Source organism: Ambystoma mexicanum, chromosome 2q, assembly GCF_040938575.1.
Source record: "Ambystoma mexicanum isolate Mex_15411 chromosome 2q, UKY_AmexF1_1, whole genome shotgun sequence".
In the NCBI taxonomy this organism is placed as follows: Eukaryota; Metazoa; Chordata; class Amphibia; order Caudata; family Ambystomatidae; genus Ambystoma; species Ambystoma mexicanum.
Window position 1 is genome coordinate 947,033,707 of NC_090924.1, and position 22,649 is coordinate 947,056,355.

Here is a 22,649-nt window from a genome sequence, read left to right on the forward strand (position 1 = left end):
GTGGACTATTGTGTATGGATCTTGAGAGATCGTAGAGTCATCTAGTTCTTCATGTGAATTCTCAGTGAGGTCTCCGGGGAGGGCTAAAGCCTGCGCTATCGTGTTGTCTCTGAACATAGGCTAAAATGAAACAGCCGTCTGTGGGGGCCTATAGACCTCTACCTTTAATGTCAGTTTATTTGTAGGTGTCAAGCTCGTTTCTTGTTCTTCGCGGGAAAGCAGTGGGTCCTGGGTCAGGAACAGATCTGTTCTGAGTGCTTGAAGAGGGTGATTTTCACTATCAGCCTCAGGTAAAACTCGCGTGATCATGTCAGTGAGAGTCACGTTTGGGACCACATGAGGCTGAGTACTCTCAGCAGGGGCGTGTTCACAGAGTGATGCATTTATAATTTGTTCATCCGCAAGTTTTATTTCAGATAATTGGTTTGAAGATGTGTGAAAGGATCCTGTCTCTCCCTTAGGCAGAGTCAATGGCAGTTTGTCGCCAGCGCTGCCCCCTCTTTTGTGTGGGGGATCTTGAATTGGGGGTAGATTATATGTTGACATGGTTGTACATGAGATAGATTGTGCTCTCTTACCTGAAATGGCGGGCGGTTGAAGGTGAGAAGCTGGGAGACCGATTTTCGCCATGGCTGTTGGGCGGGTACAATCCGAACGTGAACCCGGGCAACGTAGAGCAGAGCTCCTCAACAGGGGACCAGATGCTCGCTCCTGGCCGTTCTTTGGATCAGGTCTTTCCACCATGGGCAGCCACTAATGCCGATCCGCAACTCCTCCGCTCCTCAGAGCTCCAAACAGTCTCTCAACAGTCCTAGTGTGCCGTTTTTTTCTCCGCACAGGCCTCTCGCCGCAAGAGGACACTACGGCTCCTTATCAAGTGCACTTCCTGGTCATGTGACGTGCCACGTGATGCGCTACAAGCCAGTGTTGAAATGAAGCAGTTTAAAGGGACAGAGCTCAGACAGGTGAGTCAAACGCTGAGTCCAGGGGAGTTGCTAGGTCTGGAAAAGACCCGGGGCTAAGCTGATGTCGGAACTGTTGGGACTGGGGGCTAGCTAGACTTTTGGCTGTAGCTCCTGAGATTCTATCCGGGGCTACAACCAAAAGATCAGGGGCTATAGCCCCTTTAGCCCACCCCCTAGCAACGCCCTTAGCTGAGTCAATCGCTGAATAGTGCGCTCCAAAATGAGCACGGGGGCACAAAGCACAGAAAGGCAAGACAGAGACACAGCTCCACAGTCTCTCAACAGTCTTAGTGCTCTGCCCTTTTATCTGTACCAGGCTTCTCGCCGCAAGGGGGCACTACGGCTCCTTATCAAGCGCACTTCCTGGTCACGTGTTGTGTCACGTGATGCGCTACGGGCCGGGTGTTGAAATGAAGCAGTTTAAAGGGACAGAGCCCAGACAAGTGAGTCAAACGCTGAGTCAATCTCTGAATAGTGCGCTCCAAAATGAGCAAGGAGCATGGGGGCACAAAGCACAGAAAGGCAAGACAGAGACACAGCTCCACAGTTTCTCAACAGTCCTAGTGCTCCGCCCTTTTCTCTGCACCCTGCTTCTCTTGTTTCATTGGCTAGGTGACTGTCCTGCCATGACAGTCACCCTGCTGTGTGATTGACAGCCAGGCTGTGTGAATGGGGGAAAACTGCATAAAAAGCAGGTCTCTGGGACTTGGAAGGCAGAGTCGCCACTGGATCGAGAGAACTGAAGAGAAGCTGAAGGAGGAGGACTGCTGCAACTACTGAACCGCTCAGTGAAGCCCTGCTGCGGGTCTGAATCTCCAAACTTTGAAGACAGAGAAGATCTGCAAGGAATCTTCTTCTCTTGAGCTGGTGGGACCAACCAGTTTGCCAAACACCAAGCAAGGCCTCCCTCCCCTGGTCAAATTTGCTGTGCACCACTGCAGTGAACCGGATAGCCAGGAGGGCCAGATCCTGTTTGGGTTTTAAGGAGCGCACCTTTTAGTCTTTGCTTTTTTCTGCTGCTGGTTTCTTCCCTGGGCAGTGCAGGACCCTCCAGTCTTCCTCCTTTGTGTCAGTCTGACAGTCACTTCCGGAACTGTGAGCCTGCAGGATCTGCCAGGAACTTCTGCCTCAGCTACAGCATTCTTCTTCTAAGGTACTGTTCAAACCCGGTTGTTCGTTCCGTCCGACCGCGGTGAAAGTGTTTTAAATCTTTCGCCAACCCGAGGCTCTACTCTTTTAAGTAACTTTTCTTCCGACCAACTTCATTTCGAACTCTTGGTAAAGACTTAACCGTGAACTACTCATTGGCCCAGGCCTATTGATTTGAAGCCTCATTGTAGCAAGCCTTTTCTAGATTGCCCTGCTGACTTACTTGTTGGTGCTGCTTAATTTTGTATAACCTTGTCTTTCCCTCCCGTTTAAAATTTCTGGAGTGCCATTTTGCTCACACTTAATTTTGAGCTTAACTTGTCCAGAATTGATTGGGTGTTGTGCAGTATATTAAGATTGTGATTTTTCTGCTGCTTTACTAAGTGAACTGTTTTACAAATGATGGTGTAAATAAATGTATATTCTTTTACTCAGAAACCTTGAGTCAGTGTTTGTTTGAACCATAGTAATTGCTGTCCTTTGTGTAACTTCTGATACTGCTCCCTTTACTCTTGAGATAAGTTTGGCTGCTCAGCCATCGCTACCACTTACTGTGTAGTACAGGATTATACCAAAGGTGAATTTCTACTTACACTTGTAGTCTTAACTGTGTGTGGTGTTCCCAAAGGGTATTGCATATGATTCTGCCCAACAGTCAGTTATGTTGTTTACAATTATGTGCACTTGGCGTGCTCGCAAAGATGCTGTGGTGTTCCTGCTGCTTCTGGGTGGACTCACCAGTTCTTGTTGGCATTCCTGGTTTCTCTTGCAGTCCATCAGTGAAGGGTTCCTGCCTGCTTCCTTCTCGGGGCTATAGTTACTTCATTTTCTCGTCTCCTGCGGCTGTCAGTTCACACGTCTGTTTTATTCTTGGCTCCGGTAATTGAAGCCCTGCTTTCTCTCACCTGCAAACAGCCAGGAGTCCCTTGCTGCATCCTGGCATTCCTACAGTGGGTCCTGGTGTAGTAGCCTCTTTCTACTCTGTGAGCCGCCTGGCTCCTCCACAGAGGTTCCAGCCTTTTCACTTTCCATTACTTGCAGAGAGCTATAACTCTCTACTGCCAGTTTCCACAGTAGCAGAACTCTACTCTCTGCTCTGGCTGCTTAAATTTCCCAGGCACAAGTGTAAGTGAGCAAACACTAGAGCGCCTTCTGAGGTTGTAGTCTCTTTTGCTCAACATTGCTCTATCCCTCTTCCTCGTCACAGTATTTTGAGAATTCTGGGAAAAGTAGTCCATTGTTGACAAATGACTCAAGGATCTTGGGTAAGTATTTTCAAAGGTTTTTAATGGCACCTCAGTTCTGGTTGATTGACAGGTGGAATTGAAAAAGGTGGTTTCAGCAGTTTTGCAAACGAGAACAAAGTTGGAAGGTAGGTCTAAAGATTTAGTTTAAAGAAAAATGTCTATTCTTCAGAGGAAAATAAGTAGATGCATGGAAATAAGCCATGAGGATTTCAGATATGGCAAGGTTATTTTTGATCCGTGAAATCTCCCCAGAGGCTGTCTCCTCCTATGTGATCCTCCCACCTACAGCCACCCTGCCACCCCCCACACCCCGGCCAGGATCAGGAACTGGCTGCCATCCTCTGATCACATGAGAAGATTCATCAGTTGTGAAGATCCTGAATGAGGTGCCTGCGAATGTATGGATGTGAAACAGCCCTTAGCCAAACTCAACCCTGGAGGGAGGATGGACGGACTGCGGTGAAAGGGGTGACAAGGAAGGGGTTATGGTGGGTATTTGGAGCAAGAGAGAATCAGGGTTTGGTGCAAGTTAAATAGGGAGAAGGCAATGCAGAGGAGGGAGGAAAGACTGAAGGGAAGGATTGAAGGAGGTGGGAAGCAAGAGAAGATCGGGAGAAGAGACAACAGCAGAGGGTGGAAGGTAGAGGACGGGGGAGAAAAGCTGAGGTGAGTATGGAGAAATTACCAGAGTACAGAAGGAGGAAAACATTAGAGACTTGAAGGAGGAGAGCAGCAAAGGTTCAAGTGGAAAACAAAAGGTGGCAGCAGGAGGAGAACAAAAAGCATTGGACAGAGGAGAACAGAAGGTAGTGGCCAGAGAGAATCATTCAGAAATTGTTGGAAAACAGGCAGAGAGGATACAATTAGTAATATTAGAGCTAGTCAGAGGAGGGATACGAGAGAGCCCGCATTGGTCAATGGTGACAGCTGTCAGCTAATGTCTGAATTAGCACCAAAGTACCTTCAAAAAGCCAATATGAAGAGCACAAATCCATTTGTTCCAAGGAGGTTGGCAATGGGATGAGAGCAGATCCATCAAAAATACCAGAGAAAGGAGGGAACCTGCTGAACATATTATGCCGCAAGATCCAAGTGCAGGAATGATTTTGGAAACCAAGGCTCTGGCACATGGTGCGTTTCATGTCAGCCAGCAAGGCTGTGATTTCTTGCAAGGACAAGAAAGAAATCCCTGCCACGTGGCGAATGCCCCAAAGCACACTGTTGGCTGGAACACTGTGTAACCAAGGCAAGACAGGGGTACGAGCAACCCGTATCAACACTGAAGAGAGGGAAGAGAAAGCCAGACCAATGGCTGAGTGAACCCCATTGTTTTGCAGAACTAGGTGGTAAATACACTTACAAACTTAAACACATAGTCAGAGGAGAGGATTGCAACTAGGTGGGAAGACTTAGAGGGGATAATAGAGAGAGAGACTCCAAGGAATAGAGCTAGCCAACAGGACTATGGAGAAGTGACCTGAAGTTTCTTGACCACATGTAAGCCAGTACACCTTTTGAAAGCTGAATGTAGAATGCTGCACACTAGACGTTAGTCCCAAAAACTACAATAAATTGAAGTGTTATTCGACCAGAACATAGCATTGTGAAAATCGGAGGCCTGGCAGGTGAAATTGACACTTCCTTAAAACAATCTCACTAATGAGAAAGAGCAACTTAACCACTAATAAAGTGAACTGTCAGTTATCTCAAAATGTTGTACCTTCTGTCAGTGAGTGTGACAAAACAATCACATGTTTCTCAGTCAGAGAGAAATTTAGACCCTTGCTATTCATGACAAGTGCAGCTTCATGTTGTAAAGGTGCAGAAGTAAGGGTCAGATACAATGGTGGCATATTTTGTGAGTACAGACTTTTACTAAACAACAAAGGCTTGGGAAAAGGCCTCTCTGTCCTTAAAGCTAAGAGGGGTTTCCCTGCCTCAAAGAAAATTAGAAAGTCTACTTCTGTCCCTAACACTAACTACTCAAGCTAATTGTGCAAGCATGATATCTTCGCAAACTAAAGTGATTGTGATAGTTCCAATACCTGTAAAAGTTCCCAGTCTCTTGGGCAAAAAGTGAAACAATGTTCATATGTATAGAATGCCAAGGCTAGCATTGTGTTCCAGTCCCCAAGACTTCTTCTCCTTTTGTTCCCTTTTTGGGCTTCTTGGTCACATATCCTTTTAGGTAAATGTCATGATTCTTTTATCCCATCACCTTGGCACACTTTCCTACCAAGCATAGGATGATGTCCTTTTCACTTGCAGGGTCCTTGACCCCCTTGTTCTCAACCTCTGATATGGGTGCAGGTCACAGACTTGCAAAGACGGACACAGCTTGGTTTTCTCTCCTGCCAAGCCATTGTCCTCTCATGGACTGTCTCTCTTTCTCTTACAGGGTCCCAGACACTCTTATTCCTCATTCAGGTAGGCCTTAGCCTTTCACATTGGTGCGGGTCCCAGCCTCGCACTTCAATGCCATGTCGGTTTGGTTAAATCTCCGGCCAAACATGCAATTTCTCTCTTTTGATTATTTTCGGGGTTCCAGGCCCTTTTGTCTCTCTCTGAATTTCAAAGGGTTGGGTCCCAGACCTTATCATCTTTGGTTTCTCTTTTGGGTGCAGGTGCCAGACTCTCTGTTTGTTGTCAAATCCGTTTGGTTCACTCACCTGCCAACTGTACGATCTCTCACTCTTCATTATTCGAGGTGTTCCAGACCCTTTTGTCTCCCTCTGACTTGCAAAGGGATTTGGCTGCGGGTCCCTGACTCGCAGTCCCTTTTGAGGGTCCCAGACCCTCTTGTTCCAACTTTTCACATTACCCCCTTGCTCCCTGAGACCTCCACCACCTCTCACGTAACCTGCATTCCTGTGAGCTTTTTGGTTGAGGTACCACCCTTTACCGAGCAGCTGCGTTGTTCCTCGAGAATCCAGTGGCATTTGGGTGAGCAGCAGGGCCTGCAGCGGCTCTGCCGACCTTTGATACTGCCCGGCGGTACATCCCTTCTCAAAGATATTTTACTGGGGCCTGGGGTGCCCAGAGGTTTGTTTTGGCAGCAGCGTGAGTGGCCTGTCCAGCAAGGACCTGGTGCGCATTCTCCTTTTCCTCCGTTCACGGCTTCCCATTTGGCTCTTGTCCACTCACCCAAAGCACAGCTCCCACAGTTCCTCCTTGGAGGATCGTTCTCCCTCTGAGTCTCAGCTGAGTTTATTTTGAACTCCTGCATTGGTATGTTGCTTTTGTTCAGACCAATGATAAGCCGAGAGAAACTAGACCTCTCACGTTGATCCTTCAAAATGATCCTCGGACTCTGTCATCTTCTTCGTCACATCACTTTTTTCAAACTCTGATGTGAAGTACCTTGTTGGTATTTCAGTCCTGTCAAATGTATTATTCTGACTTTGTGACAATAGAACATATTAGCTCTGGCTAAAGGGGTGGGGGGCAGGAGGACTTGGAAAGTGGTTGGTGCTGCTACAGTGGGGAGATAACATGTCTCCTGAGATTTGTCGTCCCCAGTCCCATTGGGGGCTTCTTTCCCCATATGATCCTCCCTCGGTACACCACCTCCAGGGAGATTATTGTGCTGTGGATGCACAGCACTTGCCCCACGGAAAGGTTGCCCCCTCGGGGAGAAGGGACAACATCCTCACAACGAGTCACAATGTCTAAAATGGGAGCCAGCACTTTCGCTCATTGAACTGTTAGGAAAATTAAGTTTTGTGTATGCTTTCACCTATCCGTCTTTGACACATCATCAAGTACATCACAAAGGATATGTATATGTAACACTGGTTAGTCTTTTTGGGATGGCTTTTTATTGCCTTGTGGTTTGGTCTGGGGGAATTGAGTGGTGCCTTGGAATGACCTGGGGACCAGCCTTATATTTGGAGATCAATGATAATGATGTGTTATTTATGAAGTGCTTACGCCGAAGTGCTTTACACGGAACAAATGTATACTTACAATATCACCCAACCAAAGTTGGTACTCTTGTATCAACCTCAAAAGGATGAAAGGCTGAGTTGGCCTTGCTGGGATTCAAACTTGCGACCTGCAGATCAAACACAGATCACAGCAGCAAATGCTCAACTAGTTGAACTATCTCACAGGCTATACCATGATTACATATTATCCTGAGAATTGTGTTGGAGTTGGCTTGGAAACAGGACTGAGTGGCATCCTACGAGACTGGCATTTGGAATTACTGTTGATATTGACCTTTTGATCAACCTGGGGTATTTCCCTTGTGTATTGCAGAAATATGTCATTGAGCACTATCTTTGGTATAGGAATTTGATTGCCCCAGTGTTTAAAAATTGGACTTTGGGCATTGTTGGAACTTTGCCTTAGGGAACTAACTTTGGGGTAGGTCACGGGGAAACGCTTTTGGATTAGCCAAAGGACTTGACTTGCCTGGTGGATTTCCCTTGAGTTTGGTCTAGCAGATTATCAAATCGTACCTACTGGAATCTAGTGAGTTTCTTGCTTGAGGAATGTGATCTGAATTGGTCTGGTTATTGGCCATTTTATTGCCATAAAAGAGTAAAAACTTCGTTTTGCTGTCATTGGCATTTGAAGATTGGTCTTGGGAATGGCTTGGGACTGGCCGAGGAACTGTACTTTTGCGAATGTTATGTCACTAGTTTAAGTCATTCACTTGATGGAGGACACCAGTCTTCAGATTGGCTCAACTTTCTTACAGGCAACTACAAAGAATAACGTTAGCAGGTTGTGAATGTGCAAGCATGGAGGCTGGTTGTAATGTTCGCTCTCCCAGCTTACTTAATGCAAACACTGTCACCTATTGTCAATCTACTTGCAAGCAGGGTAGACATTTTGCTACATGCTTTTTTTAAAGTTATGTTCTGTTATGCTGCCGTTATAAAGCGCGACGATCGCTTGTCGGCACCATGGCGCTGGGGAAGGAAACAGACACAGAACAGCCAGAAAGAATCACTCAGGAAGTTTAAAATAGAAATGGTTTGACTTGGCGTATGAACGTAAAATGATTTTTGGTAGAGGGAATAGACAGCAGCAGGGCATTCCAAAGAATGGATGCTGCAACCGAAAAAGTGTGGCCACCATGTCTGGTGATGGTAAGTAATGGTATGGCAGTCTGAAGAAAAAAAAACCGATGCATTGCAATGTTGATAGGGCAATGCCTGGTATTCAGATTAATTCAATAGTTTTCCACCATCAGTCTTGTGAAAGCCACCTTTGTGCATGGGCCCCAAGCTTGCCATGCCTAAAGACTAAAAACTCAAGCTACATATCAGTGATGACACCAAATAAGTTCAGGTTGCTTGTCAGACCCTCCAGCTTATAGCAATTTTGCGATCCCGCAAAATGCCGCAAAAACAGCCGTTTTGCGCAAAATGCAGCAAAAAACGGCCGTTTTGTGCAAAATGCCGCAAAAGCAGCTGTTTTCCGTTTTGTGCAAAAACATTATCTTTAAAAAAAAGTGTTTTTTAAACTTTTTTTTAAAGTAATCTGCAAAAATTACTGTTTTAAAAAAGGTTCTCAACTTTTTTTTACACAAGAAATGAAATGCGCTAACACATCTCATCACTTGCGCCCCAAAAAAGTGCAGCCCAATCCACAAGGGACACATGAATGGGCACATTTCATATGCGCGCCCATTCAGATGGCCTTTTTCACCTCCTTGATCAAATAAAGTGGCGTTTCTGTCAATTTAAAAGCGCATCCCTCATTTCCAAGCCAGATGCACTTTTAAATGTGTAGAAATTGTAGGCAACCCTACGCGCACGGGATGTGGGGCTGCCACCGCTTAACTGGGTCTTTCCAGACCCTGTCATGCATTTCTTTTAAGGTATGAATCGCTGCTGTGTCGCTTGCATTTCTGTTCCTCAAACAGGATAAAAATGCATTTTTTGGGTTGCATTTTACAGCGGCAGGCACCTGGAGGGCATGTCCCTGTGAAAGGCGCTGGGAGCTTGCAGAACACTGTCGGGAGAGCGATTCTATTCAAAGTACTGCCCATTTTGATGACAAAAATCTATTGAATGTTACAATTTGACCTATTTCGTCCAGTACTATTCAATCGATTTTTATAAATACTGAACATGTGTTGCGGGTGTGTCACCCGCTCCCCATGTTCAGTATTTTTGGTCTAGGGTGGTTGCAGAAGTGTTTGCCCCTTTTTCCTCAAAATTGGAGGCGGGACAGAAAAAAAGAAAATAACGAAAAAGGGACCCTGTAGAGTCGGATCCAACCCGCGTTAGAGGGACGGATCTGGCACTGCAGGGTTGCAGGGGAAGTGTCAGCGACCAAGCAGTTAAGTAGGGGAGGGGGTGGCGTGGTGGTGAAAGGTACATTTTGGCTTGTTTGGCTGAAGTGCAAATCAATTCGCAGCGAAATTGACTATGGTCAATTTCGCCGCAAATAATTACACTTTGGTCAAACAACCCAGAACACCATTCAAGGCAGCTGGCCAGTGCACAATTTGCGCTATAGCTCAAGCCTGTGGAAATGCGCCGGTCACCTTTGAGAATAAGGTGACCTGCTCCTTTCCAAAAATGGGTTGTCTAAAAATAGCATATCCTCTGTTCTTTTTTTAAATGCCCCAGGAACTGGGTCAAAATCTACATTTAAAAAAAATAAAAAAATGGTTACATTATGAGAGAGAGGGAGAGTGATGGGTGAGATGTGAAGTGATAGGCAAGAAAGCAGAGGGAGAGCAGTGGGTCAGAGGAGGAAGCGCTGCACAAGAGAGCAGAGGAAGCAGTGATGTGGTGGGCCAGAAATCTGAGAGCGAGCAGAGGTACAGAAAGTAGAGTGAGCGTGTGGTCAGTGAGCCAGAAAGCAGAGAGGAAGAGGTTGGCCAGAAAGAGGCAGTGAGCTGCAGATTGGGAAAAAGGATGAGGGAAGAGTGCGATAGAATGGGAGAAAGGATGCAAGATGCAGAAGCAGCACAAAAGAATGAAGAACTGTATTTTGCGGGAGGAATTGTAGAGTGTAAGGTGTGAGTTGGGAGTATGATTTGGAGTGTGGCAGGGGCTGGGCAGTGCAAATTGTGACTTGACAGTGTGACATAGCATGTGAGTATTTGTATGATAGAGTGAGAGGTTAAGGAATGTAAGTTGTGATGGAGAGCTGGGGAGAGAGGTGTGTTGGTGGGAGAGGTGTGTGGGTGTTTGGGGGAATGGAGAACATAGAAGGGGAATATTTTCAGCATTACAATTGATAATGATCAATTTAGTTAATTCTATTAAATAGGCATGAACATTAAACCAGAAATGTAGCCAAATGAAACACTGTTCTGCCAAGCCAGAGACATCTGTGACTCTTCCTATTAAATTAATACAAAAAATACATAATAATGATACCCTGGCTCTGTTGTAGCCTTGCACTCTGCCTATTCCCTGCAATGTGGCAATCTTACACACTCCAGGTAATACAAAATGTCCCGCACAAATGCTGCAATAAATAAAGGTTTGTGCCACAAAATTTGCCATTTCATGCCGCAAAATTTGCCATTTCATGCCGCAAAATCCTGGAAGGTCTGGCTTGTGGTTTCATGCAGAAGGGAGGTGATTTAACAGTTCAAACTGAACTGCCCTTTTTAGGGTAGGGCCTAACCTTATTTGCATATGGTCCTCCCCCTTCTGCTACGGAATGGTAGTGTGAACAACCATAGCCTGGAGGGTTGCTCACAGAAATGGCACTGGTTTCAAATAATTTAAAACCTTGCATTCGCCACTTTTCAGCGGCGAGTGTAGAGAGGGTGAATCATTTAATTACACTATATCATTTTATTATTATCAAAGATGGAAAGCTAGGAATAGACTTACACAAACAACTCTTCTACTGGTTATTACATACTGCAATAGGCATATCTATTTGGAGGAGCTAATTTGAATATTGAAGATGAATTGTTAAAAAGTGGTTTGCGTCATTATTAGTGCATTTTGAAATGAATCTGACCTAATGGAAGTGTAATTGTCTGTGAAAATAATGTAACATTGGACTACCTTTCTGATGCACATCTCAAGTCGAGGACTTTGAAATGGTTATCTCAACGACAACACAGAGCTACTTAATGTGGTTTCGTCCTTCAAAGAAAGCATCTCAAATAATACACCTACATTATTAAACTTCATCCCAGTTTGGAAATATGATAATGTCTGCTTCACCTTAAAAATGGCATTAATTGCATCAAATCTTTTAGAATCATCAGGGAGTTGATTCCTTATATCTTCAGAGACGGTAAAGATGCTTTCAAGATGGGACCACGTGCGCTGCACCTCCATCCATATAGAAGTGACTGCATCCGCGACTGTTAACGTTTTTTGCCAACTTGCGACTTGTTCAATGAAATACTCCACGTGTTTGCTTTGCTGAATTGTTTGTAACTGAGCCTTAAAGAAGAAAAAGGTGGACATCATCCAAAATTTAATTATTTTCAAAAGGAAAGTAATTTTAATGAGACTACAATAGAATTAAGTATGAACATGTTTTTCTCATTCCGTTAAGTCGGTTTAAAATGTTTCACCTTAGATGTAGTAAACAGTACTAGAGCAAATGTCCCTCTGGTAATAATGGATCATTCCATGGATTGAAACTTTATTGGCCCACACCACATTTCTTATGCCGCAATTCTGACAATGAACTCGAGTTTCTCTTGGTGGCAGGAGTGTGCTTGGAGAACCTGGGCTGTGAAGTACCATGCATCACAGAACCATGCAGACGTGTGAATCACAAAACCCTAACACATCATTGACTAACATTAACCTAGCTTGACTTCAGATCAGCCCCTGTTCAGACAATATGCCTTCTCTTTGTGCGCTAGCCTAACATCATGGTAAGACTCAAGGAGATCTAATGTACCCCTTGGTTAACCCTCCAAATACACATGGACAATGCTAACACCCAGTGAGCTGCTGGATCTGTGGCAGCAAATAAAATGACCCTAGACCTTGTGGAAAGGTACTTTCAAACACTTCCAGATAGTGGCTTAGGTGGCTTAGTGGGATTGGTGGAGGGCCCATGTCCAATGGTCAAATGTTTAGTCACCTGTTGGGTGGCTATGGTTCAAGTAGAGTGGCTTTCGTGTTTGCTGCATAACATTTCAGGTGTTTGATATTCATCATTGTGTGGAACTCTGTCATAAAACAGTTGATGTGCAAATATTGGCTGTCAGCGACACCATACAAATTCAACAGAATTTGAGTATCGTCTACATATATAGATAACTGTGCAGCAGTTTTACCAGTGATAAATATTGAACATCAATGGTAAAAGGGTCAAACCAAACTTTATGACACTCAACAGAAGATTTGTATTCACGTGGGATTCAGAGCCACCTACTGCCACGGTTAAGAGTATGGTCATAAAGGTAAGAATGGATTCACTGCAGAGTCCAATGTGTGGTACCAACAGGAAACATATTTCCTAGTTGAATTCTAATGGTGACAGTATCAAAGGCTACCAGCAAATCAATAAGAATCAGGGCACTACCCTTGCCACTGAAAGCTTGCAGTCTGATATTGCCCACCATGGATGTGTTTACCAATTCAGTGCCTGTTGATCGGCAAACTCATATCTAGAATGAAAGAGGGATTTGATGTCTTAACCTCATGTTAATTTAGGTGATGTGTCGCAAATGTCTCCAAGGTTTTGCCCCAAGAGGGAAGGGGAGAGAAAGTTAGGGGGAAAAAGAAAAGAACTTACATTGTGTTTTCATAAAGCAACTTTAACATATTGAAAAAAAAGTGATGTTATTTAATTGTTAACATAGATCCGTGTTGTTATCCCAACCCTCCACATTCCCAATGCAAAAAAGAGAGAAAAAACCTTCATCCAAAATAGATCAAGTAGCCAATAGGAAAAGCGCATTGAAGCGAATTAAATATGTTGATTTCCACAATGTATTCACATTAAGAAATTTGCAAAAAAGCAAGGTCAGTCTTATTTTTGTCGGAGGTCTACAGCAAGTTCAAAACACTGAATGTACAGTGCAATTGAGTATTACATAAACTCTTACTTGGTTGTTGTCCAATGTTTCAAAAAGCTGCTCATCAGACTTTATTAGAGGGGTTCCTGTCCCGTGGTGCTCTTCATATGTAAACTCCATATTAGTCCAAGTTAAAGTGATCTCTAGGAGAATCTGGAGATATATTTAAGACACAGTTCAGACAATACTATAACAATGTTTAAAAAGTCTGTGAAATAAATCTTTCAACATTTGGAAATGAAAGAAGCATGAATTACATCACAGAAATGCATCACAAGGTGTACAATCATACCGTGGGTAGGTGCAGACCATGGTGGATTTCTCAAGCACCCAAACAGGAGGCCTCATCCTGTCAAAAGAGCTTGAACCAAACAGTCCAATGATCCTCCAGGTATCAGGACTATGTGTGACATCACTTCTAGGTCGCATTGATCTGTAATATTACACAATGGTCTTTCTTCGAAATCCACACATTTTTGGACTACAACTCCCATGATCCCTCACTGTTGACTGTGATGCTTAGGACTGATGGAAGTTGTTGCCCAAAACATTTTCAGAGCAAATTGTGTAGTTGTTTCACTTTTTGTTGGCATCAGCGCTCATTATTTTTTTGTTTTTGAATTTCCTTCATTCTTTGACTCCATGTTTCTCATGCCTGAGCTCTCTTTGCATACAACTGACCTTCGTTTTGGAGCACCTCTGGCAGTACAAATTAGGGGTCACAATGAGGACTGCTTTACACTGTGACCTGCCAAAATGAAGGCTTGTTGTTCTCGGCTGTCCTCTGCAGCCAACTCCCTCTCCTACAATGATCTATGAATAGAATATTTTGTGTGCTGGTTCTACAGTGCCCTATGTGCTAAAAGAAATTGCACAGAACCTAATATTTATTTTTATTTTTTTATTTGATTTAGCTGAAATCAATCAACTTTTCAAATTACATGTTGATACAGATAAAATCAATAATTCAATAAACAATTCAAACTTCACATAGAATCAACAAGGATTAGGTGATAGAAAGTGACATAAAGTGACATAAAGTGACATAGGAGCAACTTTAAAAAAATTACATATGTACATATACATGTGATGCGCAAAAACGCATATACATTTGTAGACCTCACGAAGGAAACCAAAAGAATTTATCCAATTAAATTAAATAATAAAGTAAAATATAATGAAATAAAATAAAATAAAATAAAATAAAGAGCCCATTACAACTAAAAAACAAAACATGCATACATAGGCTCGAAATGTATCAATAGCACATTAAAAATAAAATTCTGTTGGTAAAATGGTTTCCAATAAGTGTACTATGGACTTTAAGATCGAAAATCTAGAACTATTTACTAAAATGCTCCATATCTCACCTTCGTCCCGTACCAAGTACAAATTCATTAAATTAGAGAATTGTTTGAAGCGTATTGCATTTAAATGAGGACATGTTACTACCAAATGCTGCAATGTTTCTATGACAGTAGGAGATTCACAGAATCAACAGCATTTTTGGCCAACAGGTATAATTTTTCGCCTCACCAAGACTTCCCTCGTAGGCCATAAATTCAACCTTACGCGTAAAAACTGATTCCTGATTTTTGCTGATGGACAGTTTACAAGATAGCCAGCCATTTGCCCCAGGCGTTTAATGCCAAAGATTTTGGTGTTAAAGTCTCTGTAATTCACACAGATTTCATAGTTATGGATCCATGCCCATTGAAAGTATTTATCTTTGGCTCTCACTGGGTTTTCGATTAGATATTGTAAAAAAATATCAGCTTCTCATAAATTATTCAGGACTGAACTGCGCCATTTGGTAGGAAAATACAGATTGGAAGAGGACAAGTAGCTGGCCAACGAGCTCAATATGTTATTGTTGGTAACACCAAGCAAACATTTACGAAAAAACATGCACATACTCCATTTGACTCTACTGGATAAAGGTTTAATACCCAGTTTGAGGCGTAGGAGTGACATGGGCACACAGTTAGGCAAACGAAGCACATTTTTCCAAAAACTCCCCTCTAACTTGTCCCAAACCTGATCATTAGTGTACAATTTTGACTCAGCACCATACGTGAGTATGGGAATGACTTTTTGCTCGTAAAACAGGAGCAGATGTTTTAGCGAGAATTTGCCATATTTGTACACAAGAACTTTGGCCTGTGATGTAAGAGACAAGAGTTTTGTTCGCAGCATATTTGGGTAACGTAAGTCACCCACAGTATTTTGGATGAACAAACCCAAATACTTGTATTCTGGGACTATGTCCATCAATTTTTGTTGCAGGTACCATACAGCGTTTTGTGATTTTGCTTTTCCTGGGGGCCTACAAATCATTATTTGCGATTCCTCAATGTTTATAATTAACTGGTTCTCCGAGGCATAATTGGATAAGGCAGATAACAAATTCTGCAGGCCCATAGGGGTTTGAGAAATTAGAACCAGGTCATCAGCGTATAGCAGCCACGGAATTCGCTGACCACCCAATTCGGGAGCATCTGAAAGTATTTGAAGAAATGAAAAACCCATATCAAAAATAAACAAATTAAACAAAAAAGATGCCAAGATGCAACCTTGTTTTAATCCTAAAAAGGTGGCAAATGATGCAGAGAGAAGGCCCTCAATAGAGAGTCTTACACGCATAGATGTCTCAGTGTGTAGCTGAATAATGATTGCCAATAAGGAAGAGGGACAACCCAGAGTCTTTAATTTAAAAAATAATAAATTACGATTTATGGAGTCGAAAGCTGAACGAAAATCAATAAAGGCAAAATATAATGCTTGCTTTCTGATAGCATATTTAGACTTAAGCATATTTAGTGTTATAATGTTGGGAAGAGTGCCTAAGCCACTGACAAAGCCTGATTGCAGGGGATCTAGTATGGAGTCTTGGTTCGCCCAAACTTTCAACTTTCTCAATATTATTCGAGAGTAGATTTTCCTAGGCACATCAAGGAGTGAGATAGGTCAATAACTTGCTGGATTAGTTCGCTCACCCTTTTTGTAGATGGGAACTACAATCGATTGTTTCCAAGGCAAGGGTATCTTTTGTGTGACATTAATGGTTTCAAATATGAGGAAAAGAATGTCTGCCCAAATGTCTGGGAAACATTTGAGATGTTTGTTAGATAGACCATCCGGGCCAGGGGCCCCCGACTTGCTTGCTTGCGATATGCTTAATAAGATGTCTTCTCTATCAAATGCAATGTGAAAAGAAGGCAATACATCGGGGCTAACTATATCTGAACGATCTGGTGGATCAGCAAATGAGGCAGAATAGTATTGAATCCATCTGTCCTCAGCTGGTTGGAATGATTAGGATGGACGCTTGAGAGACAGGTTTCCCAGCTGCAAAATTCAAGACATTCTGTGAGGCTATTGGCAGTTGATGTATATCAGAGACAGCAGTTTTTAAAGCTGAAACTGTGTCATTTGTGCCAAAAGTCAAGGTTTTGGGAACTGATTTAAGTACTGAAGCTGTGTCATTTGTGCCAAAAGTCAAGGTTTTGGGAACTGATTTAAATACCATGTATTCGTCAATAGCGTGCCTCAGTTCTTTTAGGCGAGTTTCGTTGTCCACACATGGCGTCACTAGTGCCGCAGTAGATGAGAGATTACTGGAAGTCTGTGTATGCTGGTTGTTTTTAGCCATGTCCGAGGCAACGCGAATCAGATCATTTAATGGGCTGTGATCATGAATTGGGGTTGCAGTCGCTGGGAAAGTGCTAGCTTTCCGAGTTTGCGATTGACAAGAATATTTTTTGGCAATCGCTTTAGCCACAATTAAAGAATTTGCTGGTGGAGTGGAGATGTTTTTGACAAAAAGTTTGGTTTGCGATGGGCGTTTAGCCGTAGCTTTGATGTTTTTGGATTTTTTAGCAGGGGGGGGGCTTTTTGATTCCCAATTTGCTGACATCAAAAGGGTTCGAATTTGGGTCAAACAAAGGGTATGAAACTTTTTGAGGATGGTTCAAAGCAGTGTCAAAAGTGTCACACGAAGGGTCAGTTATGGGGTTCAAGAAGCAGGGAAGGGTCTGGTAAGCATGTAAAAAAGCAGAAGCTGGGAAGTAAGTCTGGGAGGCTATTGACCTCCTGTTGTTTGAAGAGTTGTTAGTTTTAGCCAAGCTTTCCAATTTGTTGGTGAGTGTAAGTTGCTCTACTAATAATTGATTTAATTGGGCGGAGTGCAAGTCCGCCTTTGTTACTAAGGCCTCGAACAACTTGGCTAATGCTAAGATAGCCGTGTTCATAGACATAAGAGCAATTCCTGTGTTTACACTTGGAGAGTCAACCAGCTCTGCTTCCTTAGTATTCTTAGAGGCCATTTTTTGTGGGGTAGGAGCTATAAAGGAAAGATTAGCAACAGACTGAGCCGCACTGATGTTTGTGAACAAAATAGGAGATTTTGACAAGTTTTCTGAGCGGGTGTAAGAAGAAAAGACAGTAGCATTGAGATCCAGATCGATTACTGGAATGGCCCCGGTGTTTGGGGTAAGATTTGGACTATGAGATGTTTTGGACTTCGAAGAGTCACTTATGGATATGGTAACAGGCTCAATCATTTCAGCTGGTGGAGCAGAGGTGCCTGTCAAAACATTATTTAAAAAGATACCATCTGTGAGGGACACATTTTCTTTGGCAAAGGTCACAGTGCCGACTGCTACGACGGCAACTTCCTCCACCTTTTTAATGGTGCCTTCCTCCGCTACCGTCTTACTTTCAGATACCACTGCGTTGGTCTTTTGGTCCAACAAGGGTTCAGTTATGGATTGACAAGGAAGACGTATATTGTTGTTTGCTTTTGCAGGTAGTGGCAAGTTCGGAAGAGTTAAATCACAGCAAAAAGGACGAATGTCCATACTAGCTAATATTTCAACTTTTGTTTTAGCTCTAGAACTCACATTGTTATCGCGAGGAGTAGAACTCAAACGTAGTCTCTTCAGTTTTACAGTTGATAAATTTTGAGCGGGGTTTTCTTCATTTGAAAAATATGAAGCCGATGTTTGGAGCATGCCTGCTTTTAATGATGCAATGCTGCCTTTCATTTTGACTTTAAGGCAAAAATGTTATGAAAAGCAGATAAATAGGTAGCTAAGTGAACTATCCTCACCCAAAAACAAGGTAAATATAATCGGCAGACGCCGCGACAAAAGCAGCAAAACGGGAAAACGGGACTTAACTGGGACTTTGATCCGGTGCGCATTTTTTTTTTTTTTTTTTGGTCTCGTGACCAATCTCAAAATCACTCTTCCTAAATCAAGATTATACCAATAAAATATAAAATGAATTAAAGCAAATAAAATAAAATATAATATAACTTCAATACAATGAATCACCTCGTGTATAACGCCACACTCCCCACCTCCCGCTCACCAGCTTAACAGCCGTAACAGCCCTTATCCAAAGCCCTTCCACGAATGCGCGCGCACGAATGCACATGCGCCACTCTTAATGAAGGGAAGCTGGAGGCAGGCACAGGGTTATGGGCGGAGGCGAAAAAGTCACTGCAAAAGCAACAGAGTGTTCGTTAAGCCACTATACTCCACACTCTATCAGCTGCAATGTATTGTACTGAACTCAGCTGCCAATACCGTGTCAGCAGCAAAACGTTTGTTTTCAATGAGTCCTTGCAGCTGCTCCAATATTCACTGTTCAGAGGTCTGCAGCCGTAACAGCCCTTATCCAAAGCCCTTCCACGAATGCGCACGCACGAATGCGCATACGCCACTCTTAATGAAGGGAAGCTGGGGGAAGGCACAGGGGGATGGGCGGAGGCGAAAAAGTCACGTGGCAGCAGCAAAACGTTTGTTTTCAATGAGTCCTTGCAGCTGCTCCAGTATTCACTGTTCAGAGGTCTGCAGCCGTAACAGCCCTTATCCAAAGCCCTTCCACGAAGAACCTAATATAAATTGGCCCTATATGGTGCAATTCTGCCATTTAGGTTGACCTCACTGTGCGTGGATCTGTAAAAAACAAGGTGAGCGGGAGTAGAAAGCAGGATGCGCAGATATGAAACCTGGGCTGCCAATGTGTTCAGGCCAGAAGCACCCAGGTCCTGAGTGCAAATATGTTTTCTATTGGTTTAGCGGAAACACTTGGCAGTATTTTATACGAAGAGTAGACCCCAAGATATGATAGACTATAGAGATTTGGGTTTGGTTAGGTGTTGATGTGTGGTGTTCGGGAGAGTCTGATAGTGCTACAGTCGAGAGCTTAGACATAGATTTATTAGTGTTGATGTGGTAATGGATAGACGAGTGGAAGACATCTGTGTGATATGTGTTTGTAGAGTAATGTGGTAGGAGGTTTCAGAGAGTTTGTCAGTTGTGGGGAAGGAGGAGAAGGCCTTACAACCAGGTGTACTCTCTGCACTCCTAGCACTGACCTCTTGCAGGAAGGTTATATTTCATTTTCTCATACCGCCATTGTCAATTTCTTTCTCCCACTCTCCCTCCCCCTCTGTCTTTCCCTTTCTATCTGTCATAGGGCCTCATTACGATTTGGGCGGTAAGGGATACCAGGCACCGTTAAGGCGACCGGTGCTGGTAATCCCCTACTGCCCAATTCCGAGGTCCCTTAGCGGGAACCGTAAAGGACGTGTGGTCTGACCACACGTTCTTTACGGGACCTGTTAAGGGACCTTGGAGCTAATAACGGGCACGCAATTAGCGGGCCCGTTATTAGCGCCTTTCCCCTTCCCATTGAGCCCTATTGCGGCTCAAATGGGAATGGGGAATGTCATTTGGAATGGGGACTTACCGGGTCCACCTATGGCAGAATGTCCTGGTAAATCCCCTCTCCACCAGACCGGACCCGGACACGATTTTGGAGGCAGCCATAGCGCTAAAAGCGCCATGGCTACCTCCAAAGTCGTAATGAGGCCCATAGATACATTGCATCCTGTGTTTGACAAAGACATTTGAATTTGAAGGTGACAAAAGGGAACATTCAAATAGTTTACTTATTACCATAAACTACATGCTAAGAGTTATGAGAGGCAATTCCTTTCGGTCTGGAGAAGGGACTAAAAGTATGATAACCCCAGGTACCCATTTCATCTTCCTTTGAATGTTGCTTGGCCAGCGGAGGCCATCTAAAGCCTCACTGGAACTTGCGCAGGTGCTGTGCTCAGGAGCGAACTGGGATTTTTGCCCACCTGGGCAACGCCCGCTGGGGAATTGATGCAGGCATGGGCCAGAATCCTCGGTTCCTTCTGCCAGTGCTCTAACTCAGCGTTTTTATATTTATTTTGATTTCTATGGCATTTAAAGCTTACGCACTTTACAAAAGTAACCAACAGTATAATACAGTGAGGAAGAAATAATCAAACCAAGAGATCAAGAAGAAAGAAGATACGTTTTCAGATTATTTTTAAAAAGTGCAAAAGACAAGATAGCATGCAAGGAACGGGGAAGGGTGTTCCAAAGATGCGGGGCAAGTAAAGGAATGGAGCGAAAACGAGAGGGGGCAAAAGGTCGGCGTGTTATAGAAAAGGGGATTGTGAGCAGAGGGTGCATGTGGGGGAGTAGACAGAAATAAGAAAGTAGAGATAAGGAGGAGCTGGGCCACAGAGGCATTTAAAGACGATGCAGAAAAAGTTGAGGAGCAGATGAGATTTAAAAGACAACCAATGAAGAGAAGAGAGAATCACAAGGGGACAAGAAGCAGAGAACACAAACAGATGAGTGATAAACAGAGCGAAGAGAAGCAAGATGAATGGCAGGTAGACCAAAGAGAAGGGACGAACAATACAAAAGTTTAGAGAAGAAAAGAGAAGAAATAAGAAGTTTAGAAGCTAAAATGTTAAGGAATCGACAAGCCTTACGGATTTAATAGCGATGTAAGTGGCAGGAGTGTGGAATAATCGAAATATGAATACAAAAGGTAAGTGAAGCATCAAAAACAACTCCCAAATTATGTGAATTGGGGAAATAGATAAGGAAGAAGGAGGAAACGGGATGGAAAGAACAGAGAGAGGAGGAGGGATATTATTAGCAAGAAAGAACAGGAGCTCTGTTTTGGAGTGGTTAAGGTGCAGATAGTGTGATGATTCCAATGGAGTCATCACAGAGTCCCCACTGGGAATCTCCTCCCATGTGGCCAGGAGAAGGCAGCCGCCACCTGATCCTGACCCTGAGGGTGGCTTTATCAGGGAGGTTGAAATGTAAGGGAACAACCATCGGGGAGATGTTATGAATTCACTGGATGAAATACAGTATACCCCCCTTTCCAATGAGGAAGACTCTTTGACACCCAGCACCTTAATAGCCTATTGTCAACTAATGATTCCCCCTTGTAGAATAAATCAAGAAACCCTTTCTTTACCATATGATAGTCCGGCCCACACCTTTAGCCCAAACACCCATAACTCAAACATATCACCTTCTTCTTCTAATATGCCTCATTGTAAAATTCCTGAGAAAAACCATTGGGGAGTTAAAACCACAATGACATTCATGGACTCCAACTCCCATAATCACCCAGGTGCTGAGACAAGGAGGAGGATGAAGGGGTGTGTGCAGAGTGACAGGTGCTTGAAATTCAATATGCAGGTTAGTTGCTTTTCAAAGCCTACCTTGCATGTGACAATTAAAGAGGGTGGTTCCACTAACAAGGCGAACAGTGCAGGAAAGGATGGAAAACTCCAAATGGAGGCTTACGAACGCAAGGCACACAGAAAAGGTTACGGGGACAGAAGGAGGGCCCGCAGACAAGCAGGAAAAAAGGTGGAGACACGAGGAGCTGCACAGAAGCTCCTGGGTCTTGGGCCACTCGGATAAGCATCGTTTGTCAGTCCAGATGAGAGATCAAGCCAGTACTTGACTGCAGAGTCGCACGAAATGCTGGAGAGACCTCTGCTGACTCCAGGGTGGAAAGCAAATGTAGGAGCTGTTCCACAAAGGTGCAGCCAGAGTCAGAGATGCTGGTAGAGACTGGTGAGTGTACCTAAAGCAGGTGCACCTGTCCGCATTTGATAAATATGAGATTGTTAACAATGAAAAGAGCATAAGAAGAATATTTGAATGCGGTGAAGACCATGTATTAATGCAACACCCAATAAGAAGAATGTGTGTATGCCGGCAAGAGACAGCACCAAGAGAAACCCCAATCCAATACTAGTGCATGAGATGCCAGTGTGGGGGAGATGTTTCAGCAAGTGCCCCCATAGGCAAATATACCAAGTACCACATGATATAGGCTATTTTTGTTTAACCAAGAAACTGTAAATTAATTAAGAGAAGTATGGGAAGGCAAGTACACCAGGTAGTTGAAGCTGTGTAAAGATTCCTGGCAGGAGAGTATACTAGGGAA

General features: G+C 43.6%; 1 protein-coding gene across 1 annotated transcript in view; it reads right to left on the reverse strand.

Annotated features, from left to right (window-relative positions):
• DNAH11 (dynein axonemal heavy chain 11) overlaps positions 1–22,649 on the reverse strand; it is a 4,227,155-nt gene that overhangs the window by 2,464,770 nt on the left and 1,739,736 nt on the right. Inside the window, exons 25-26 of the mRNA XM_069648254.1 lie at positions 13,368–13,490; positions 11,518–11,742 (exon numbers count right to left, since the gene is read on the reverse strand). Coding sequence (XP_069504355.1) covers positions 11,518–11,742; positions 13,368–13,490 — 348 coding nt within the window. The remainder of the gene's footprint in view (positions 1–11,517; positions 11,743–13,367; positions 13,491–22,649) is intronic.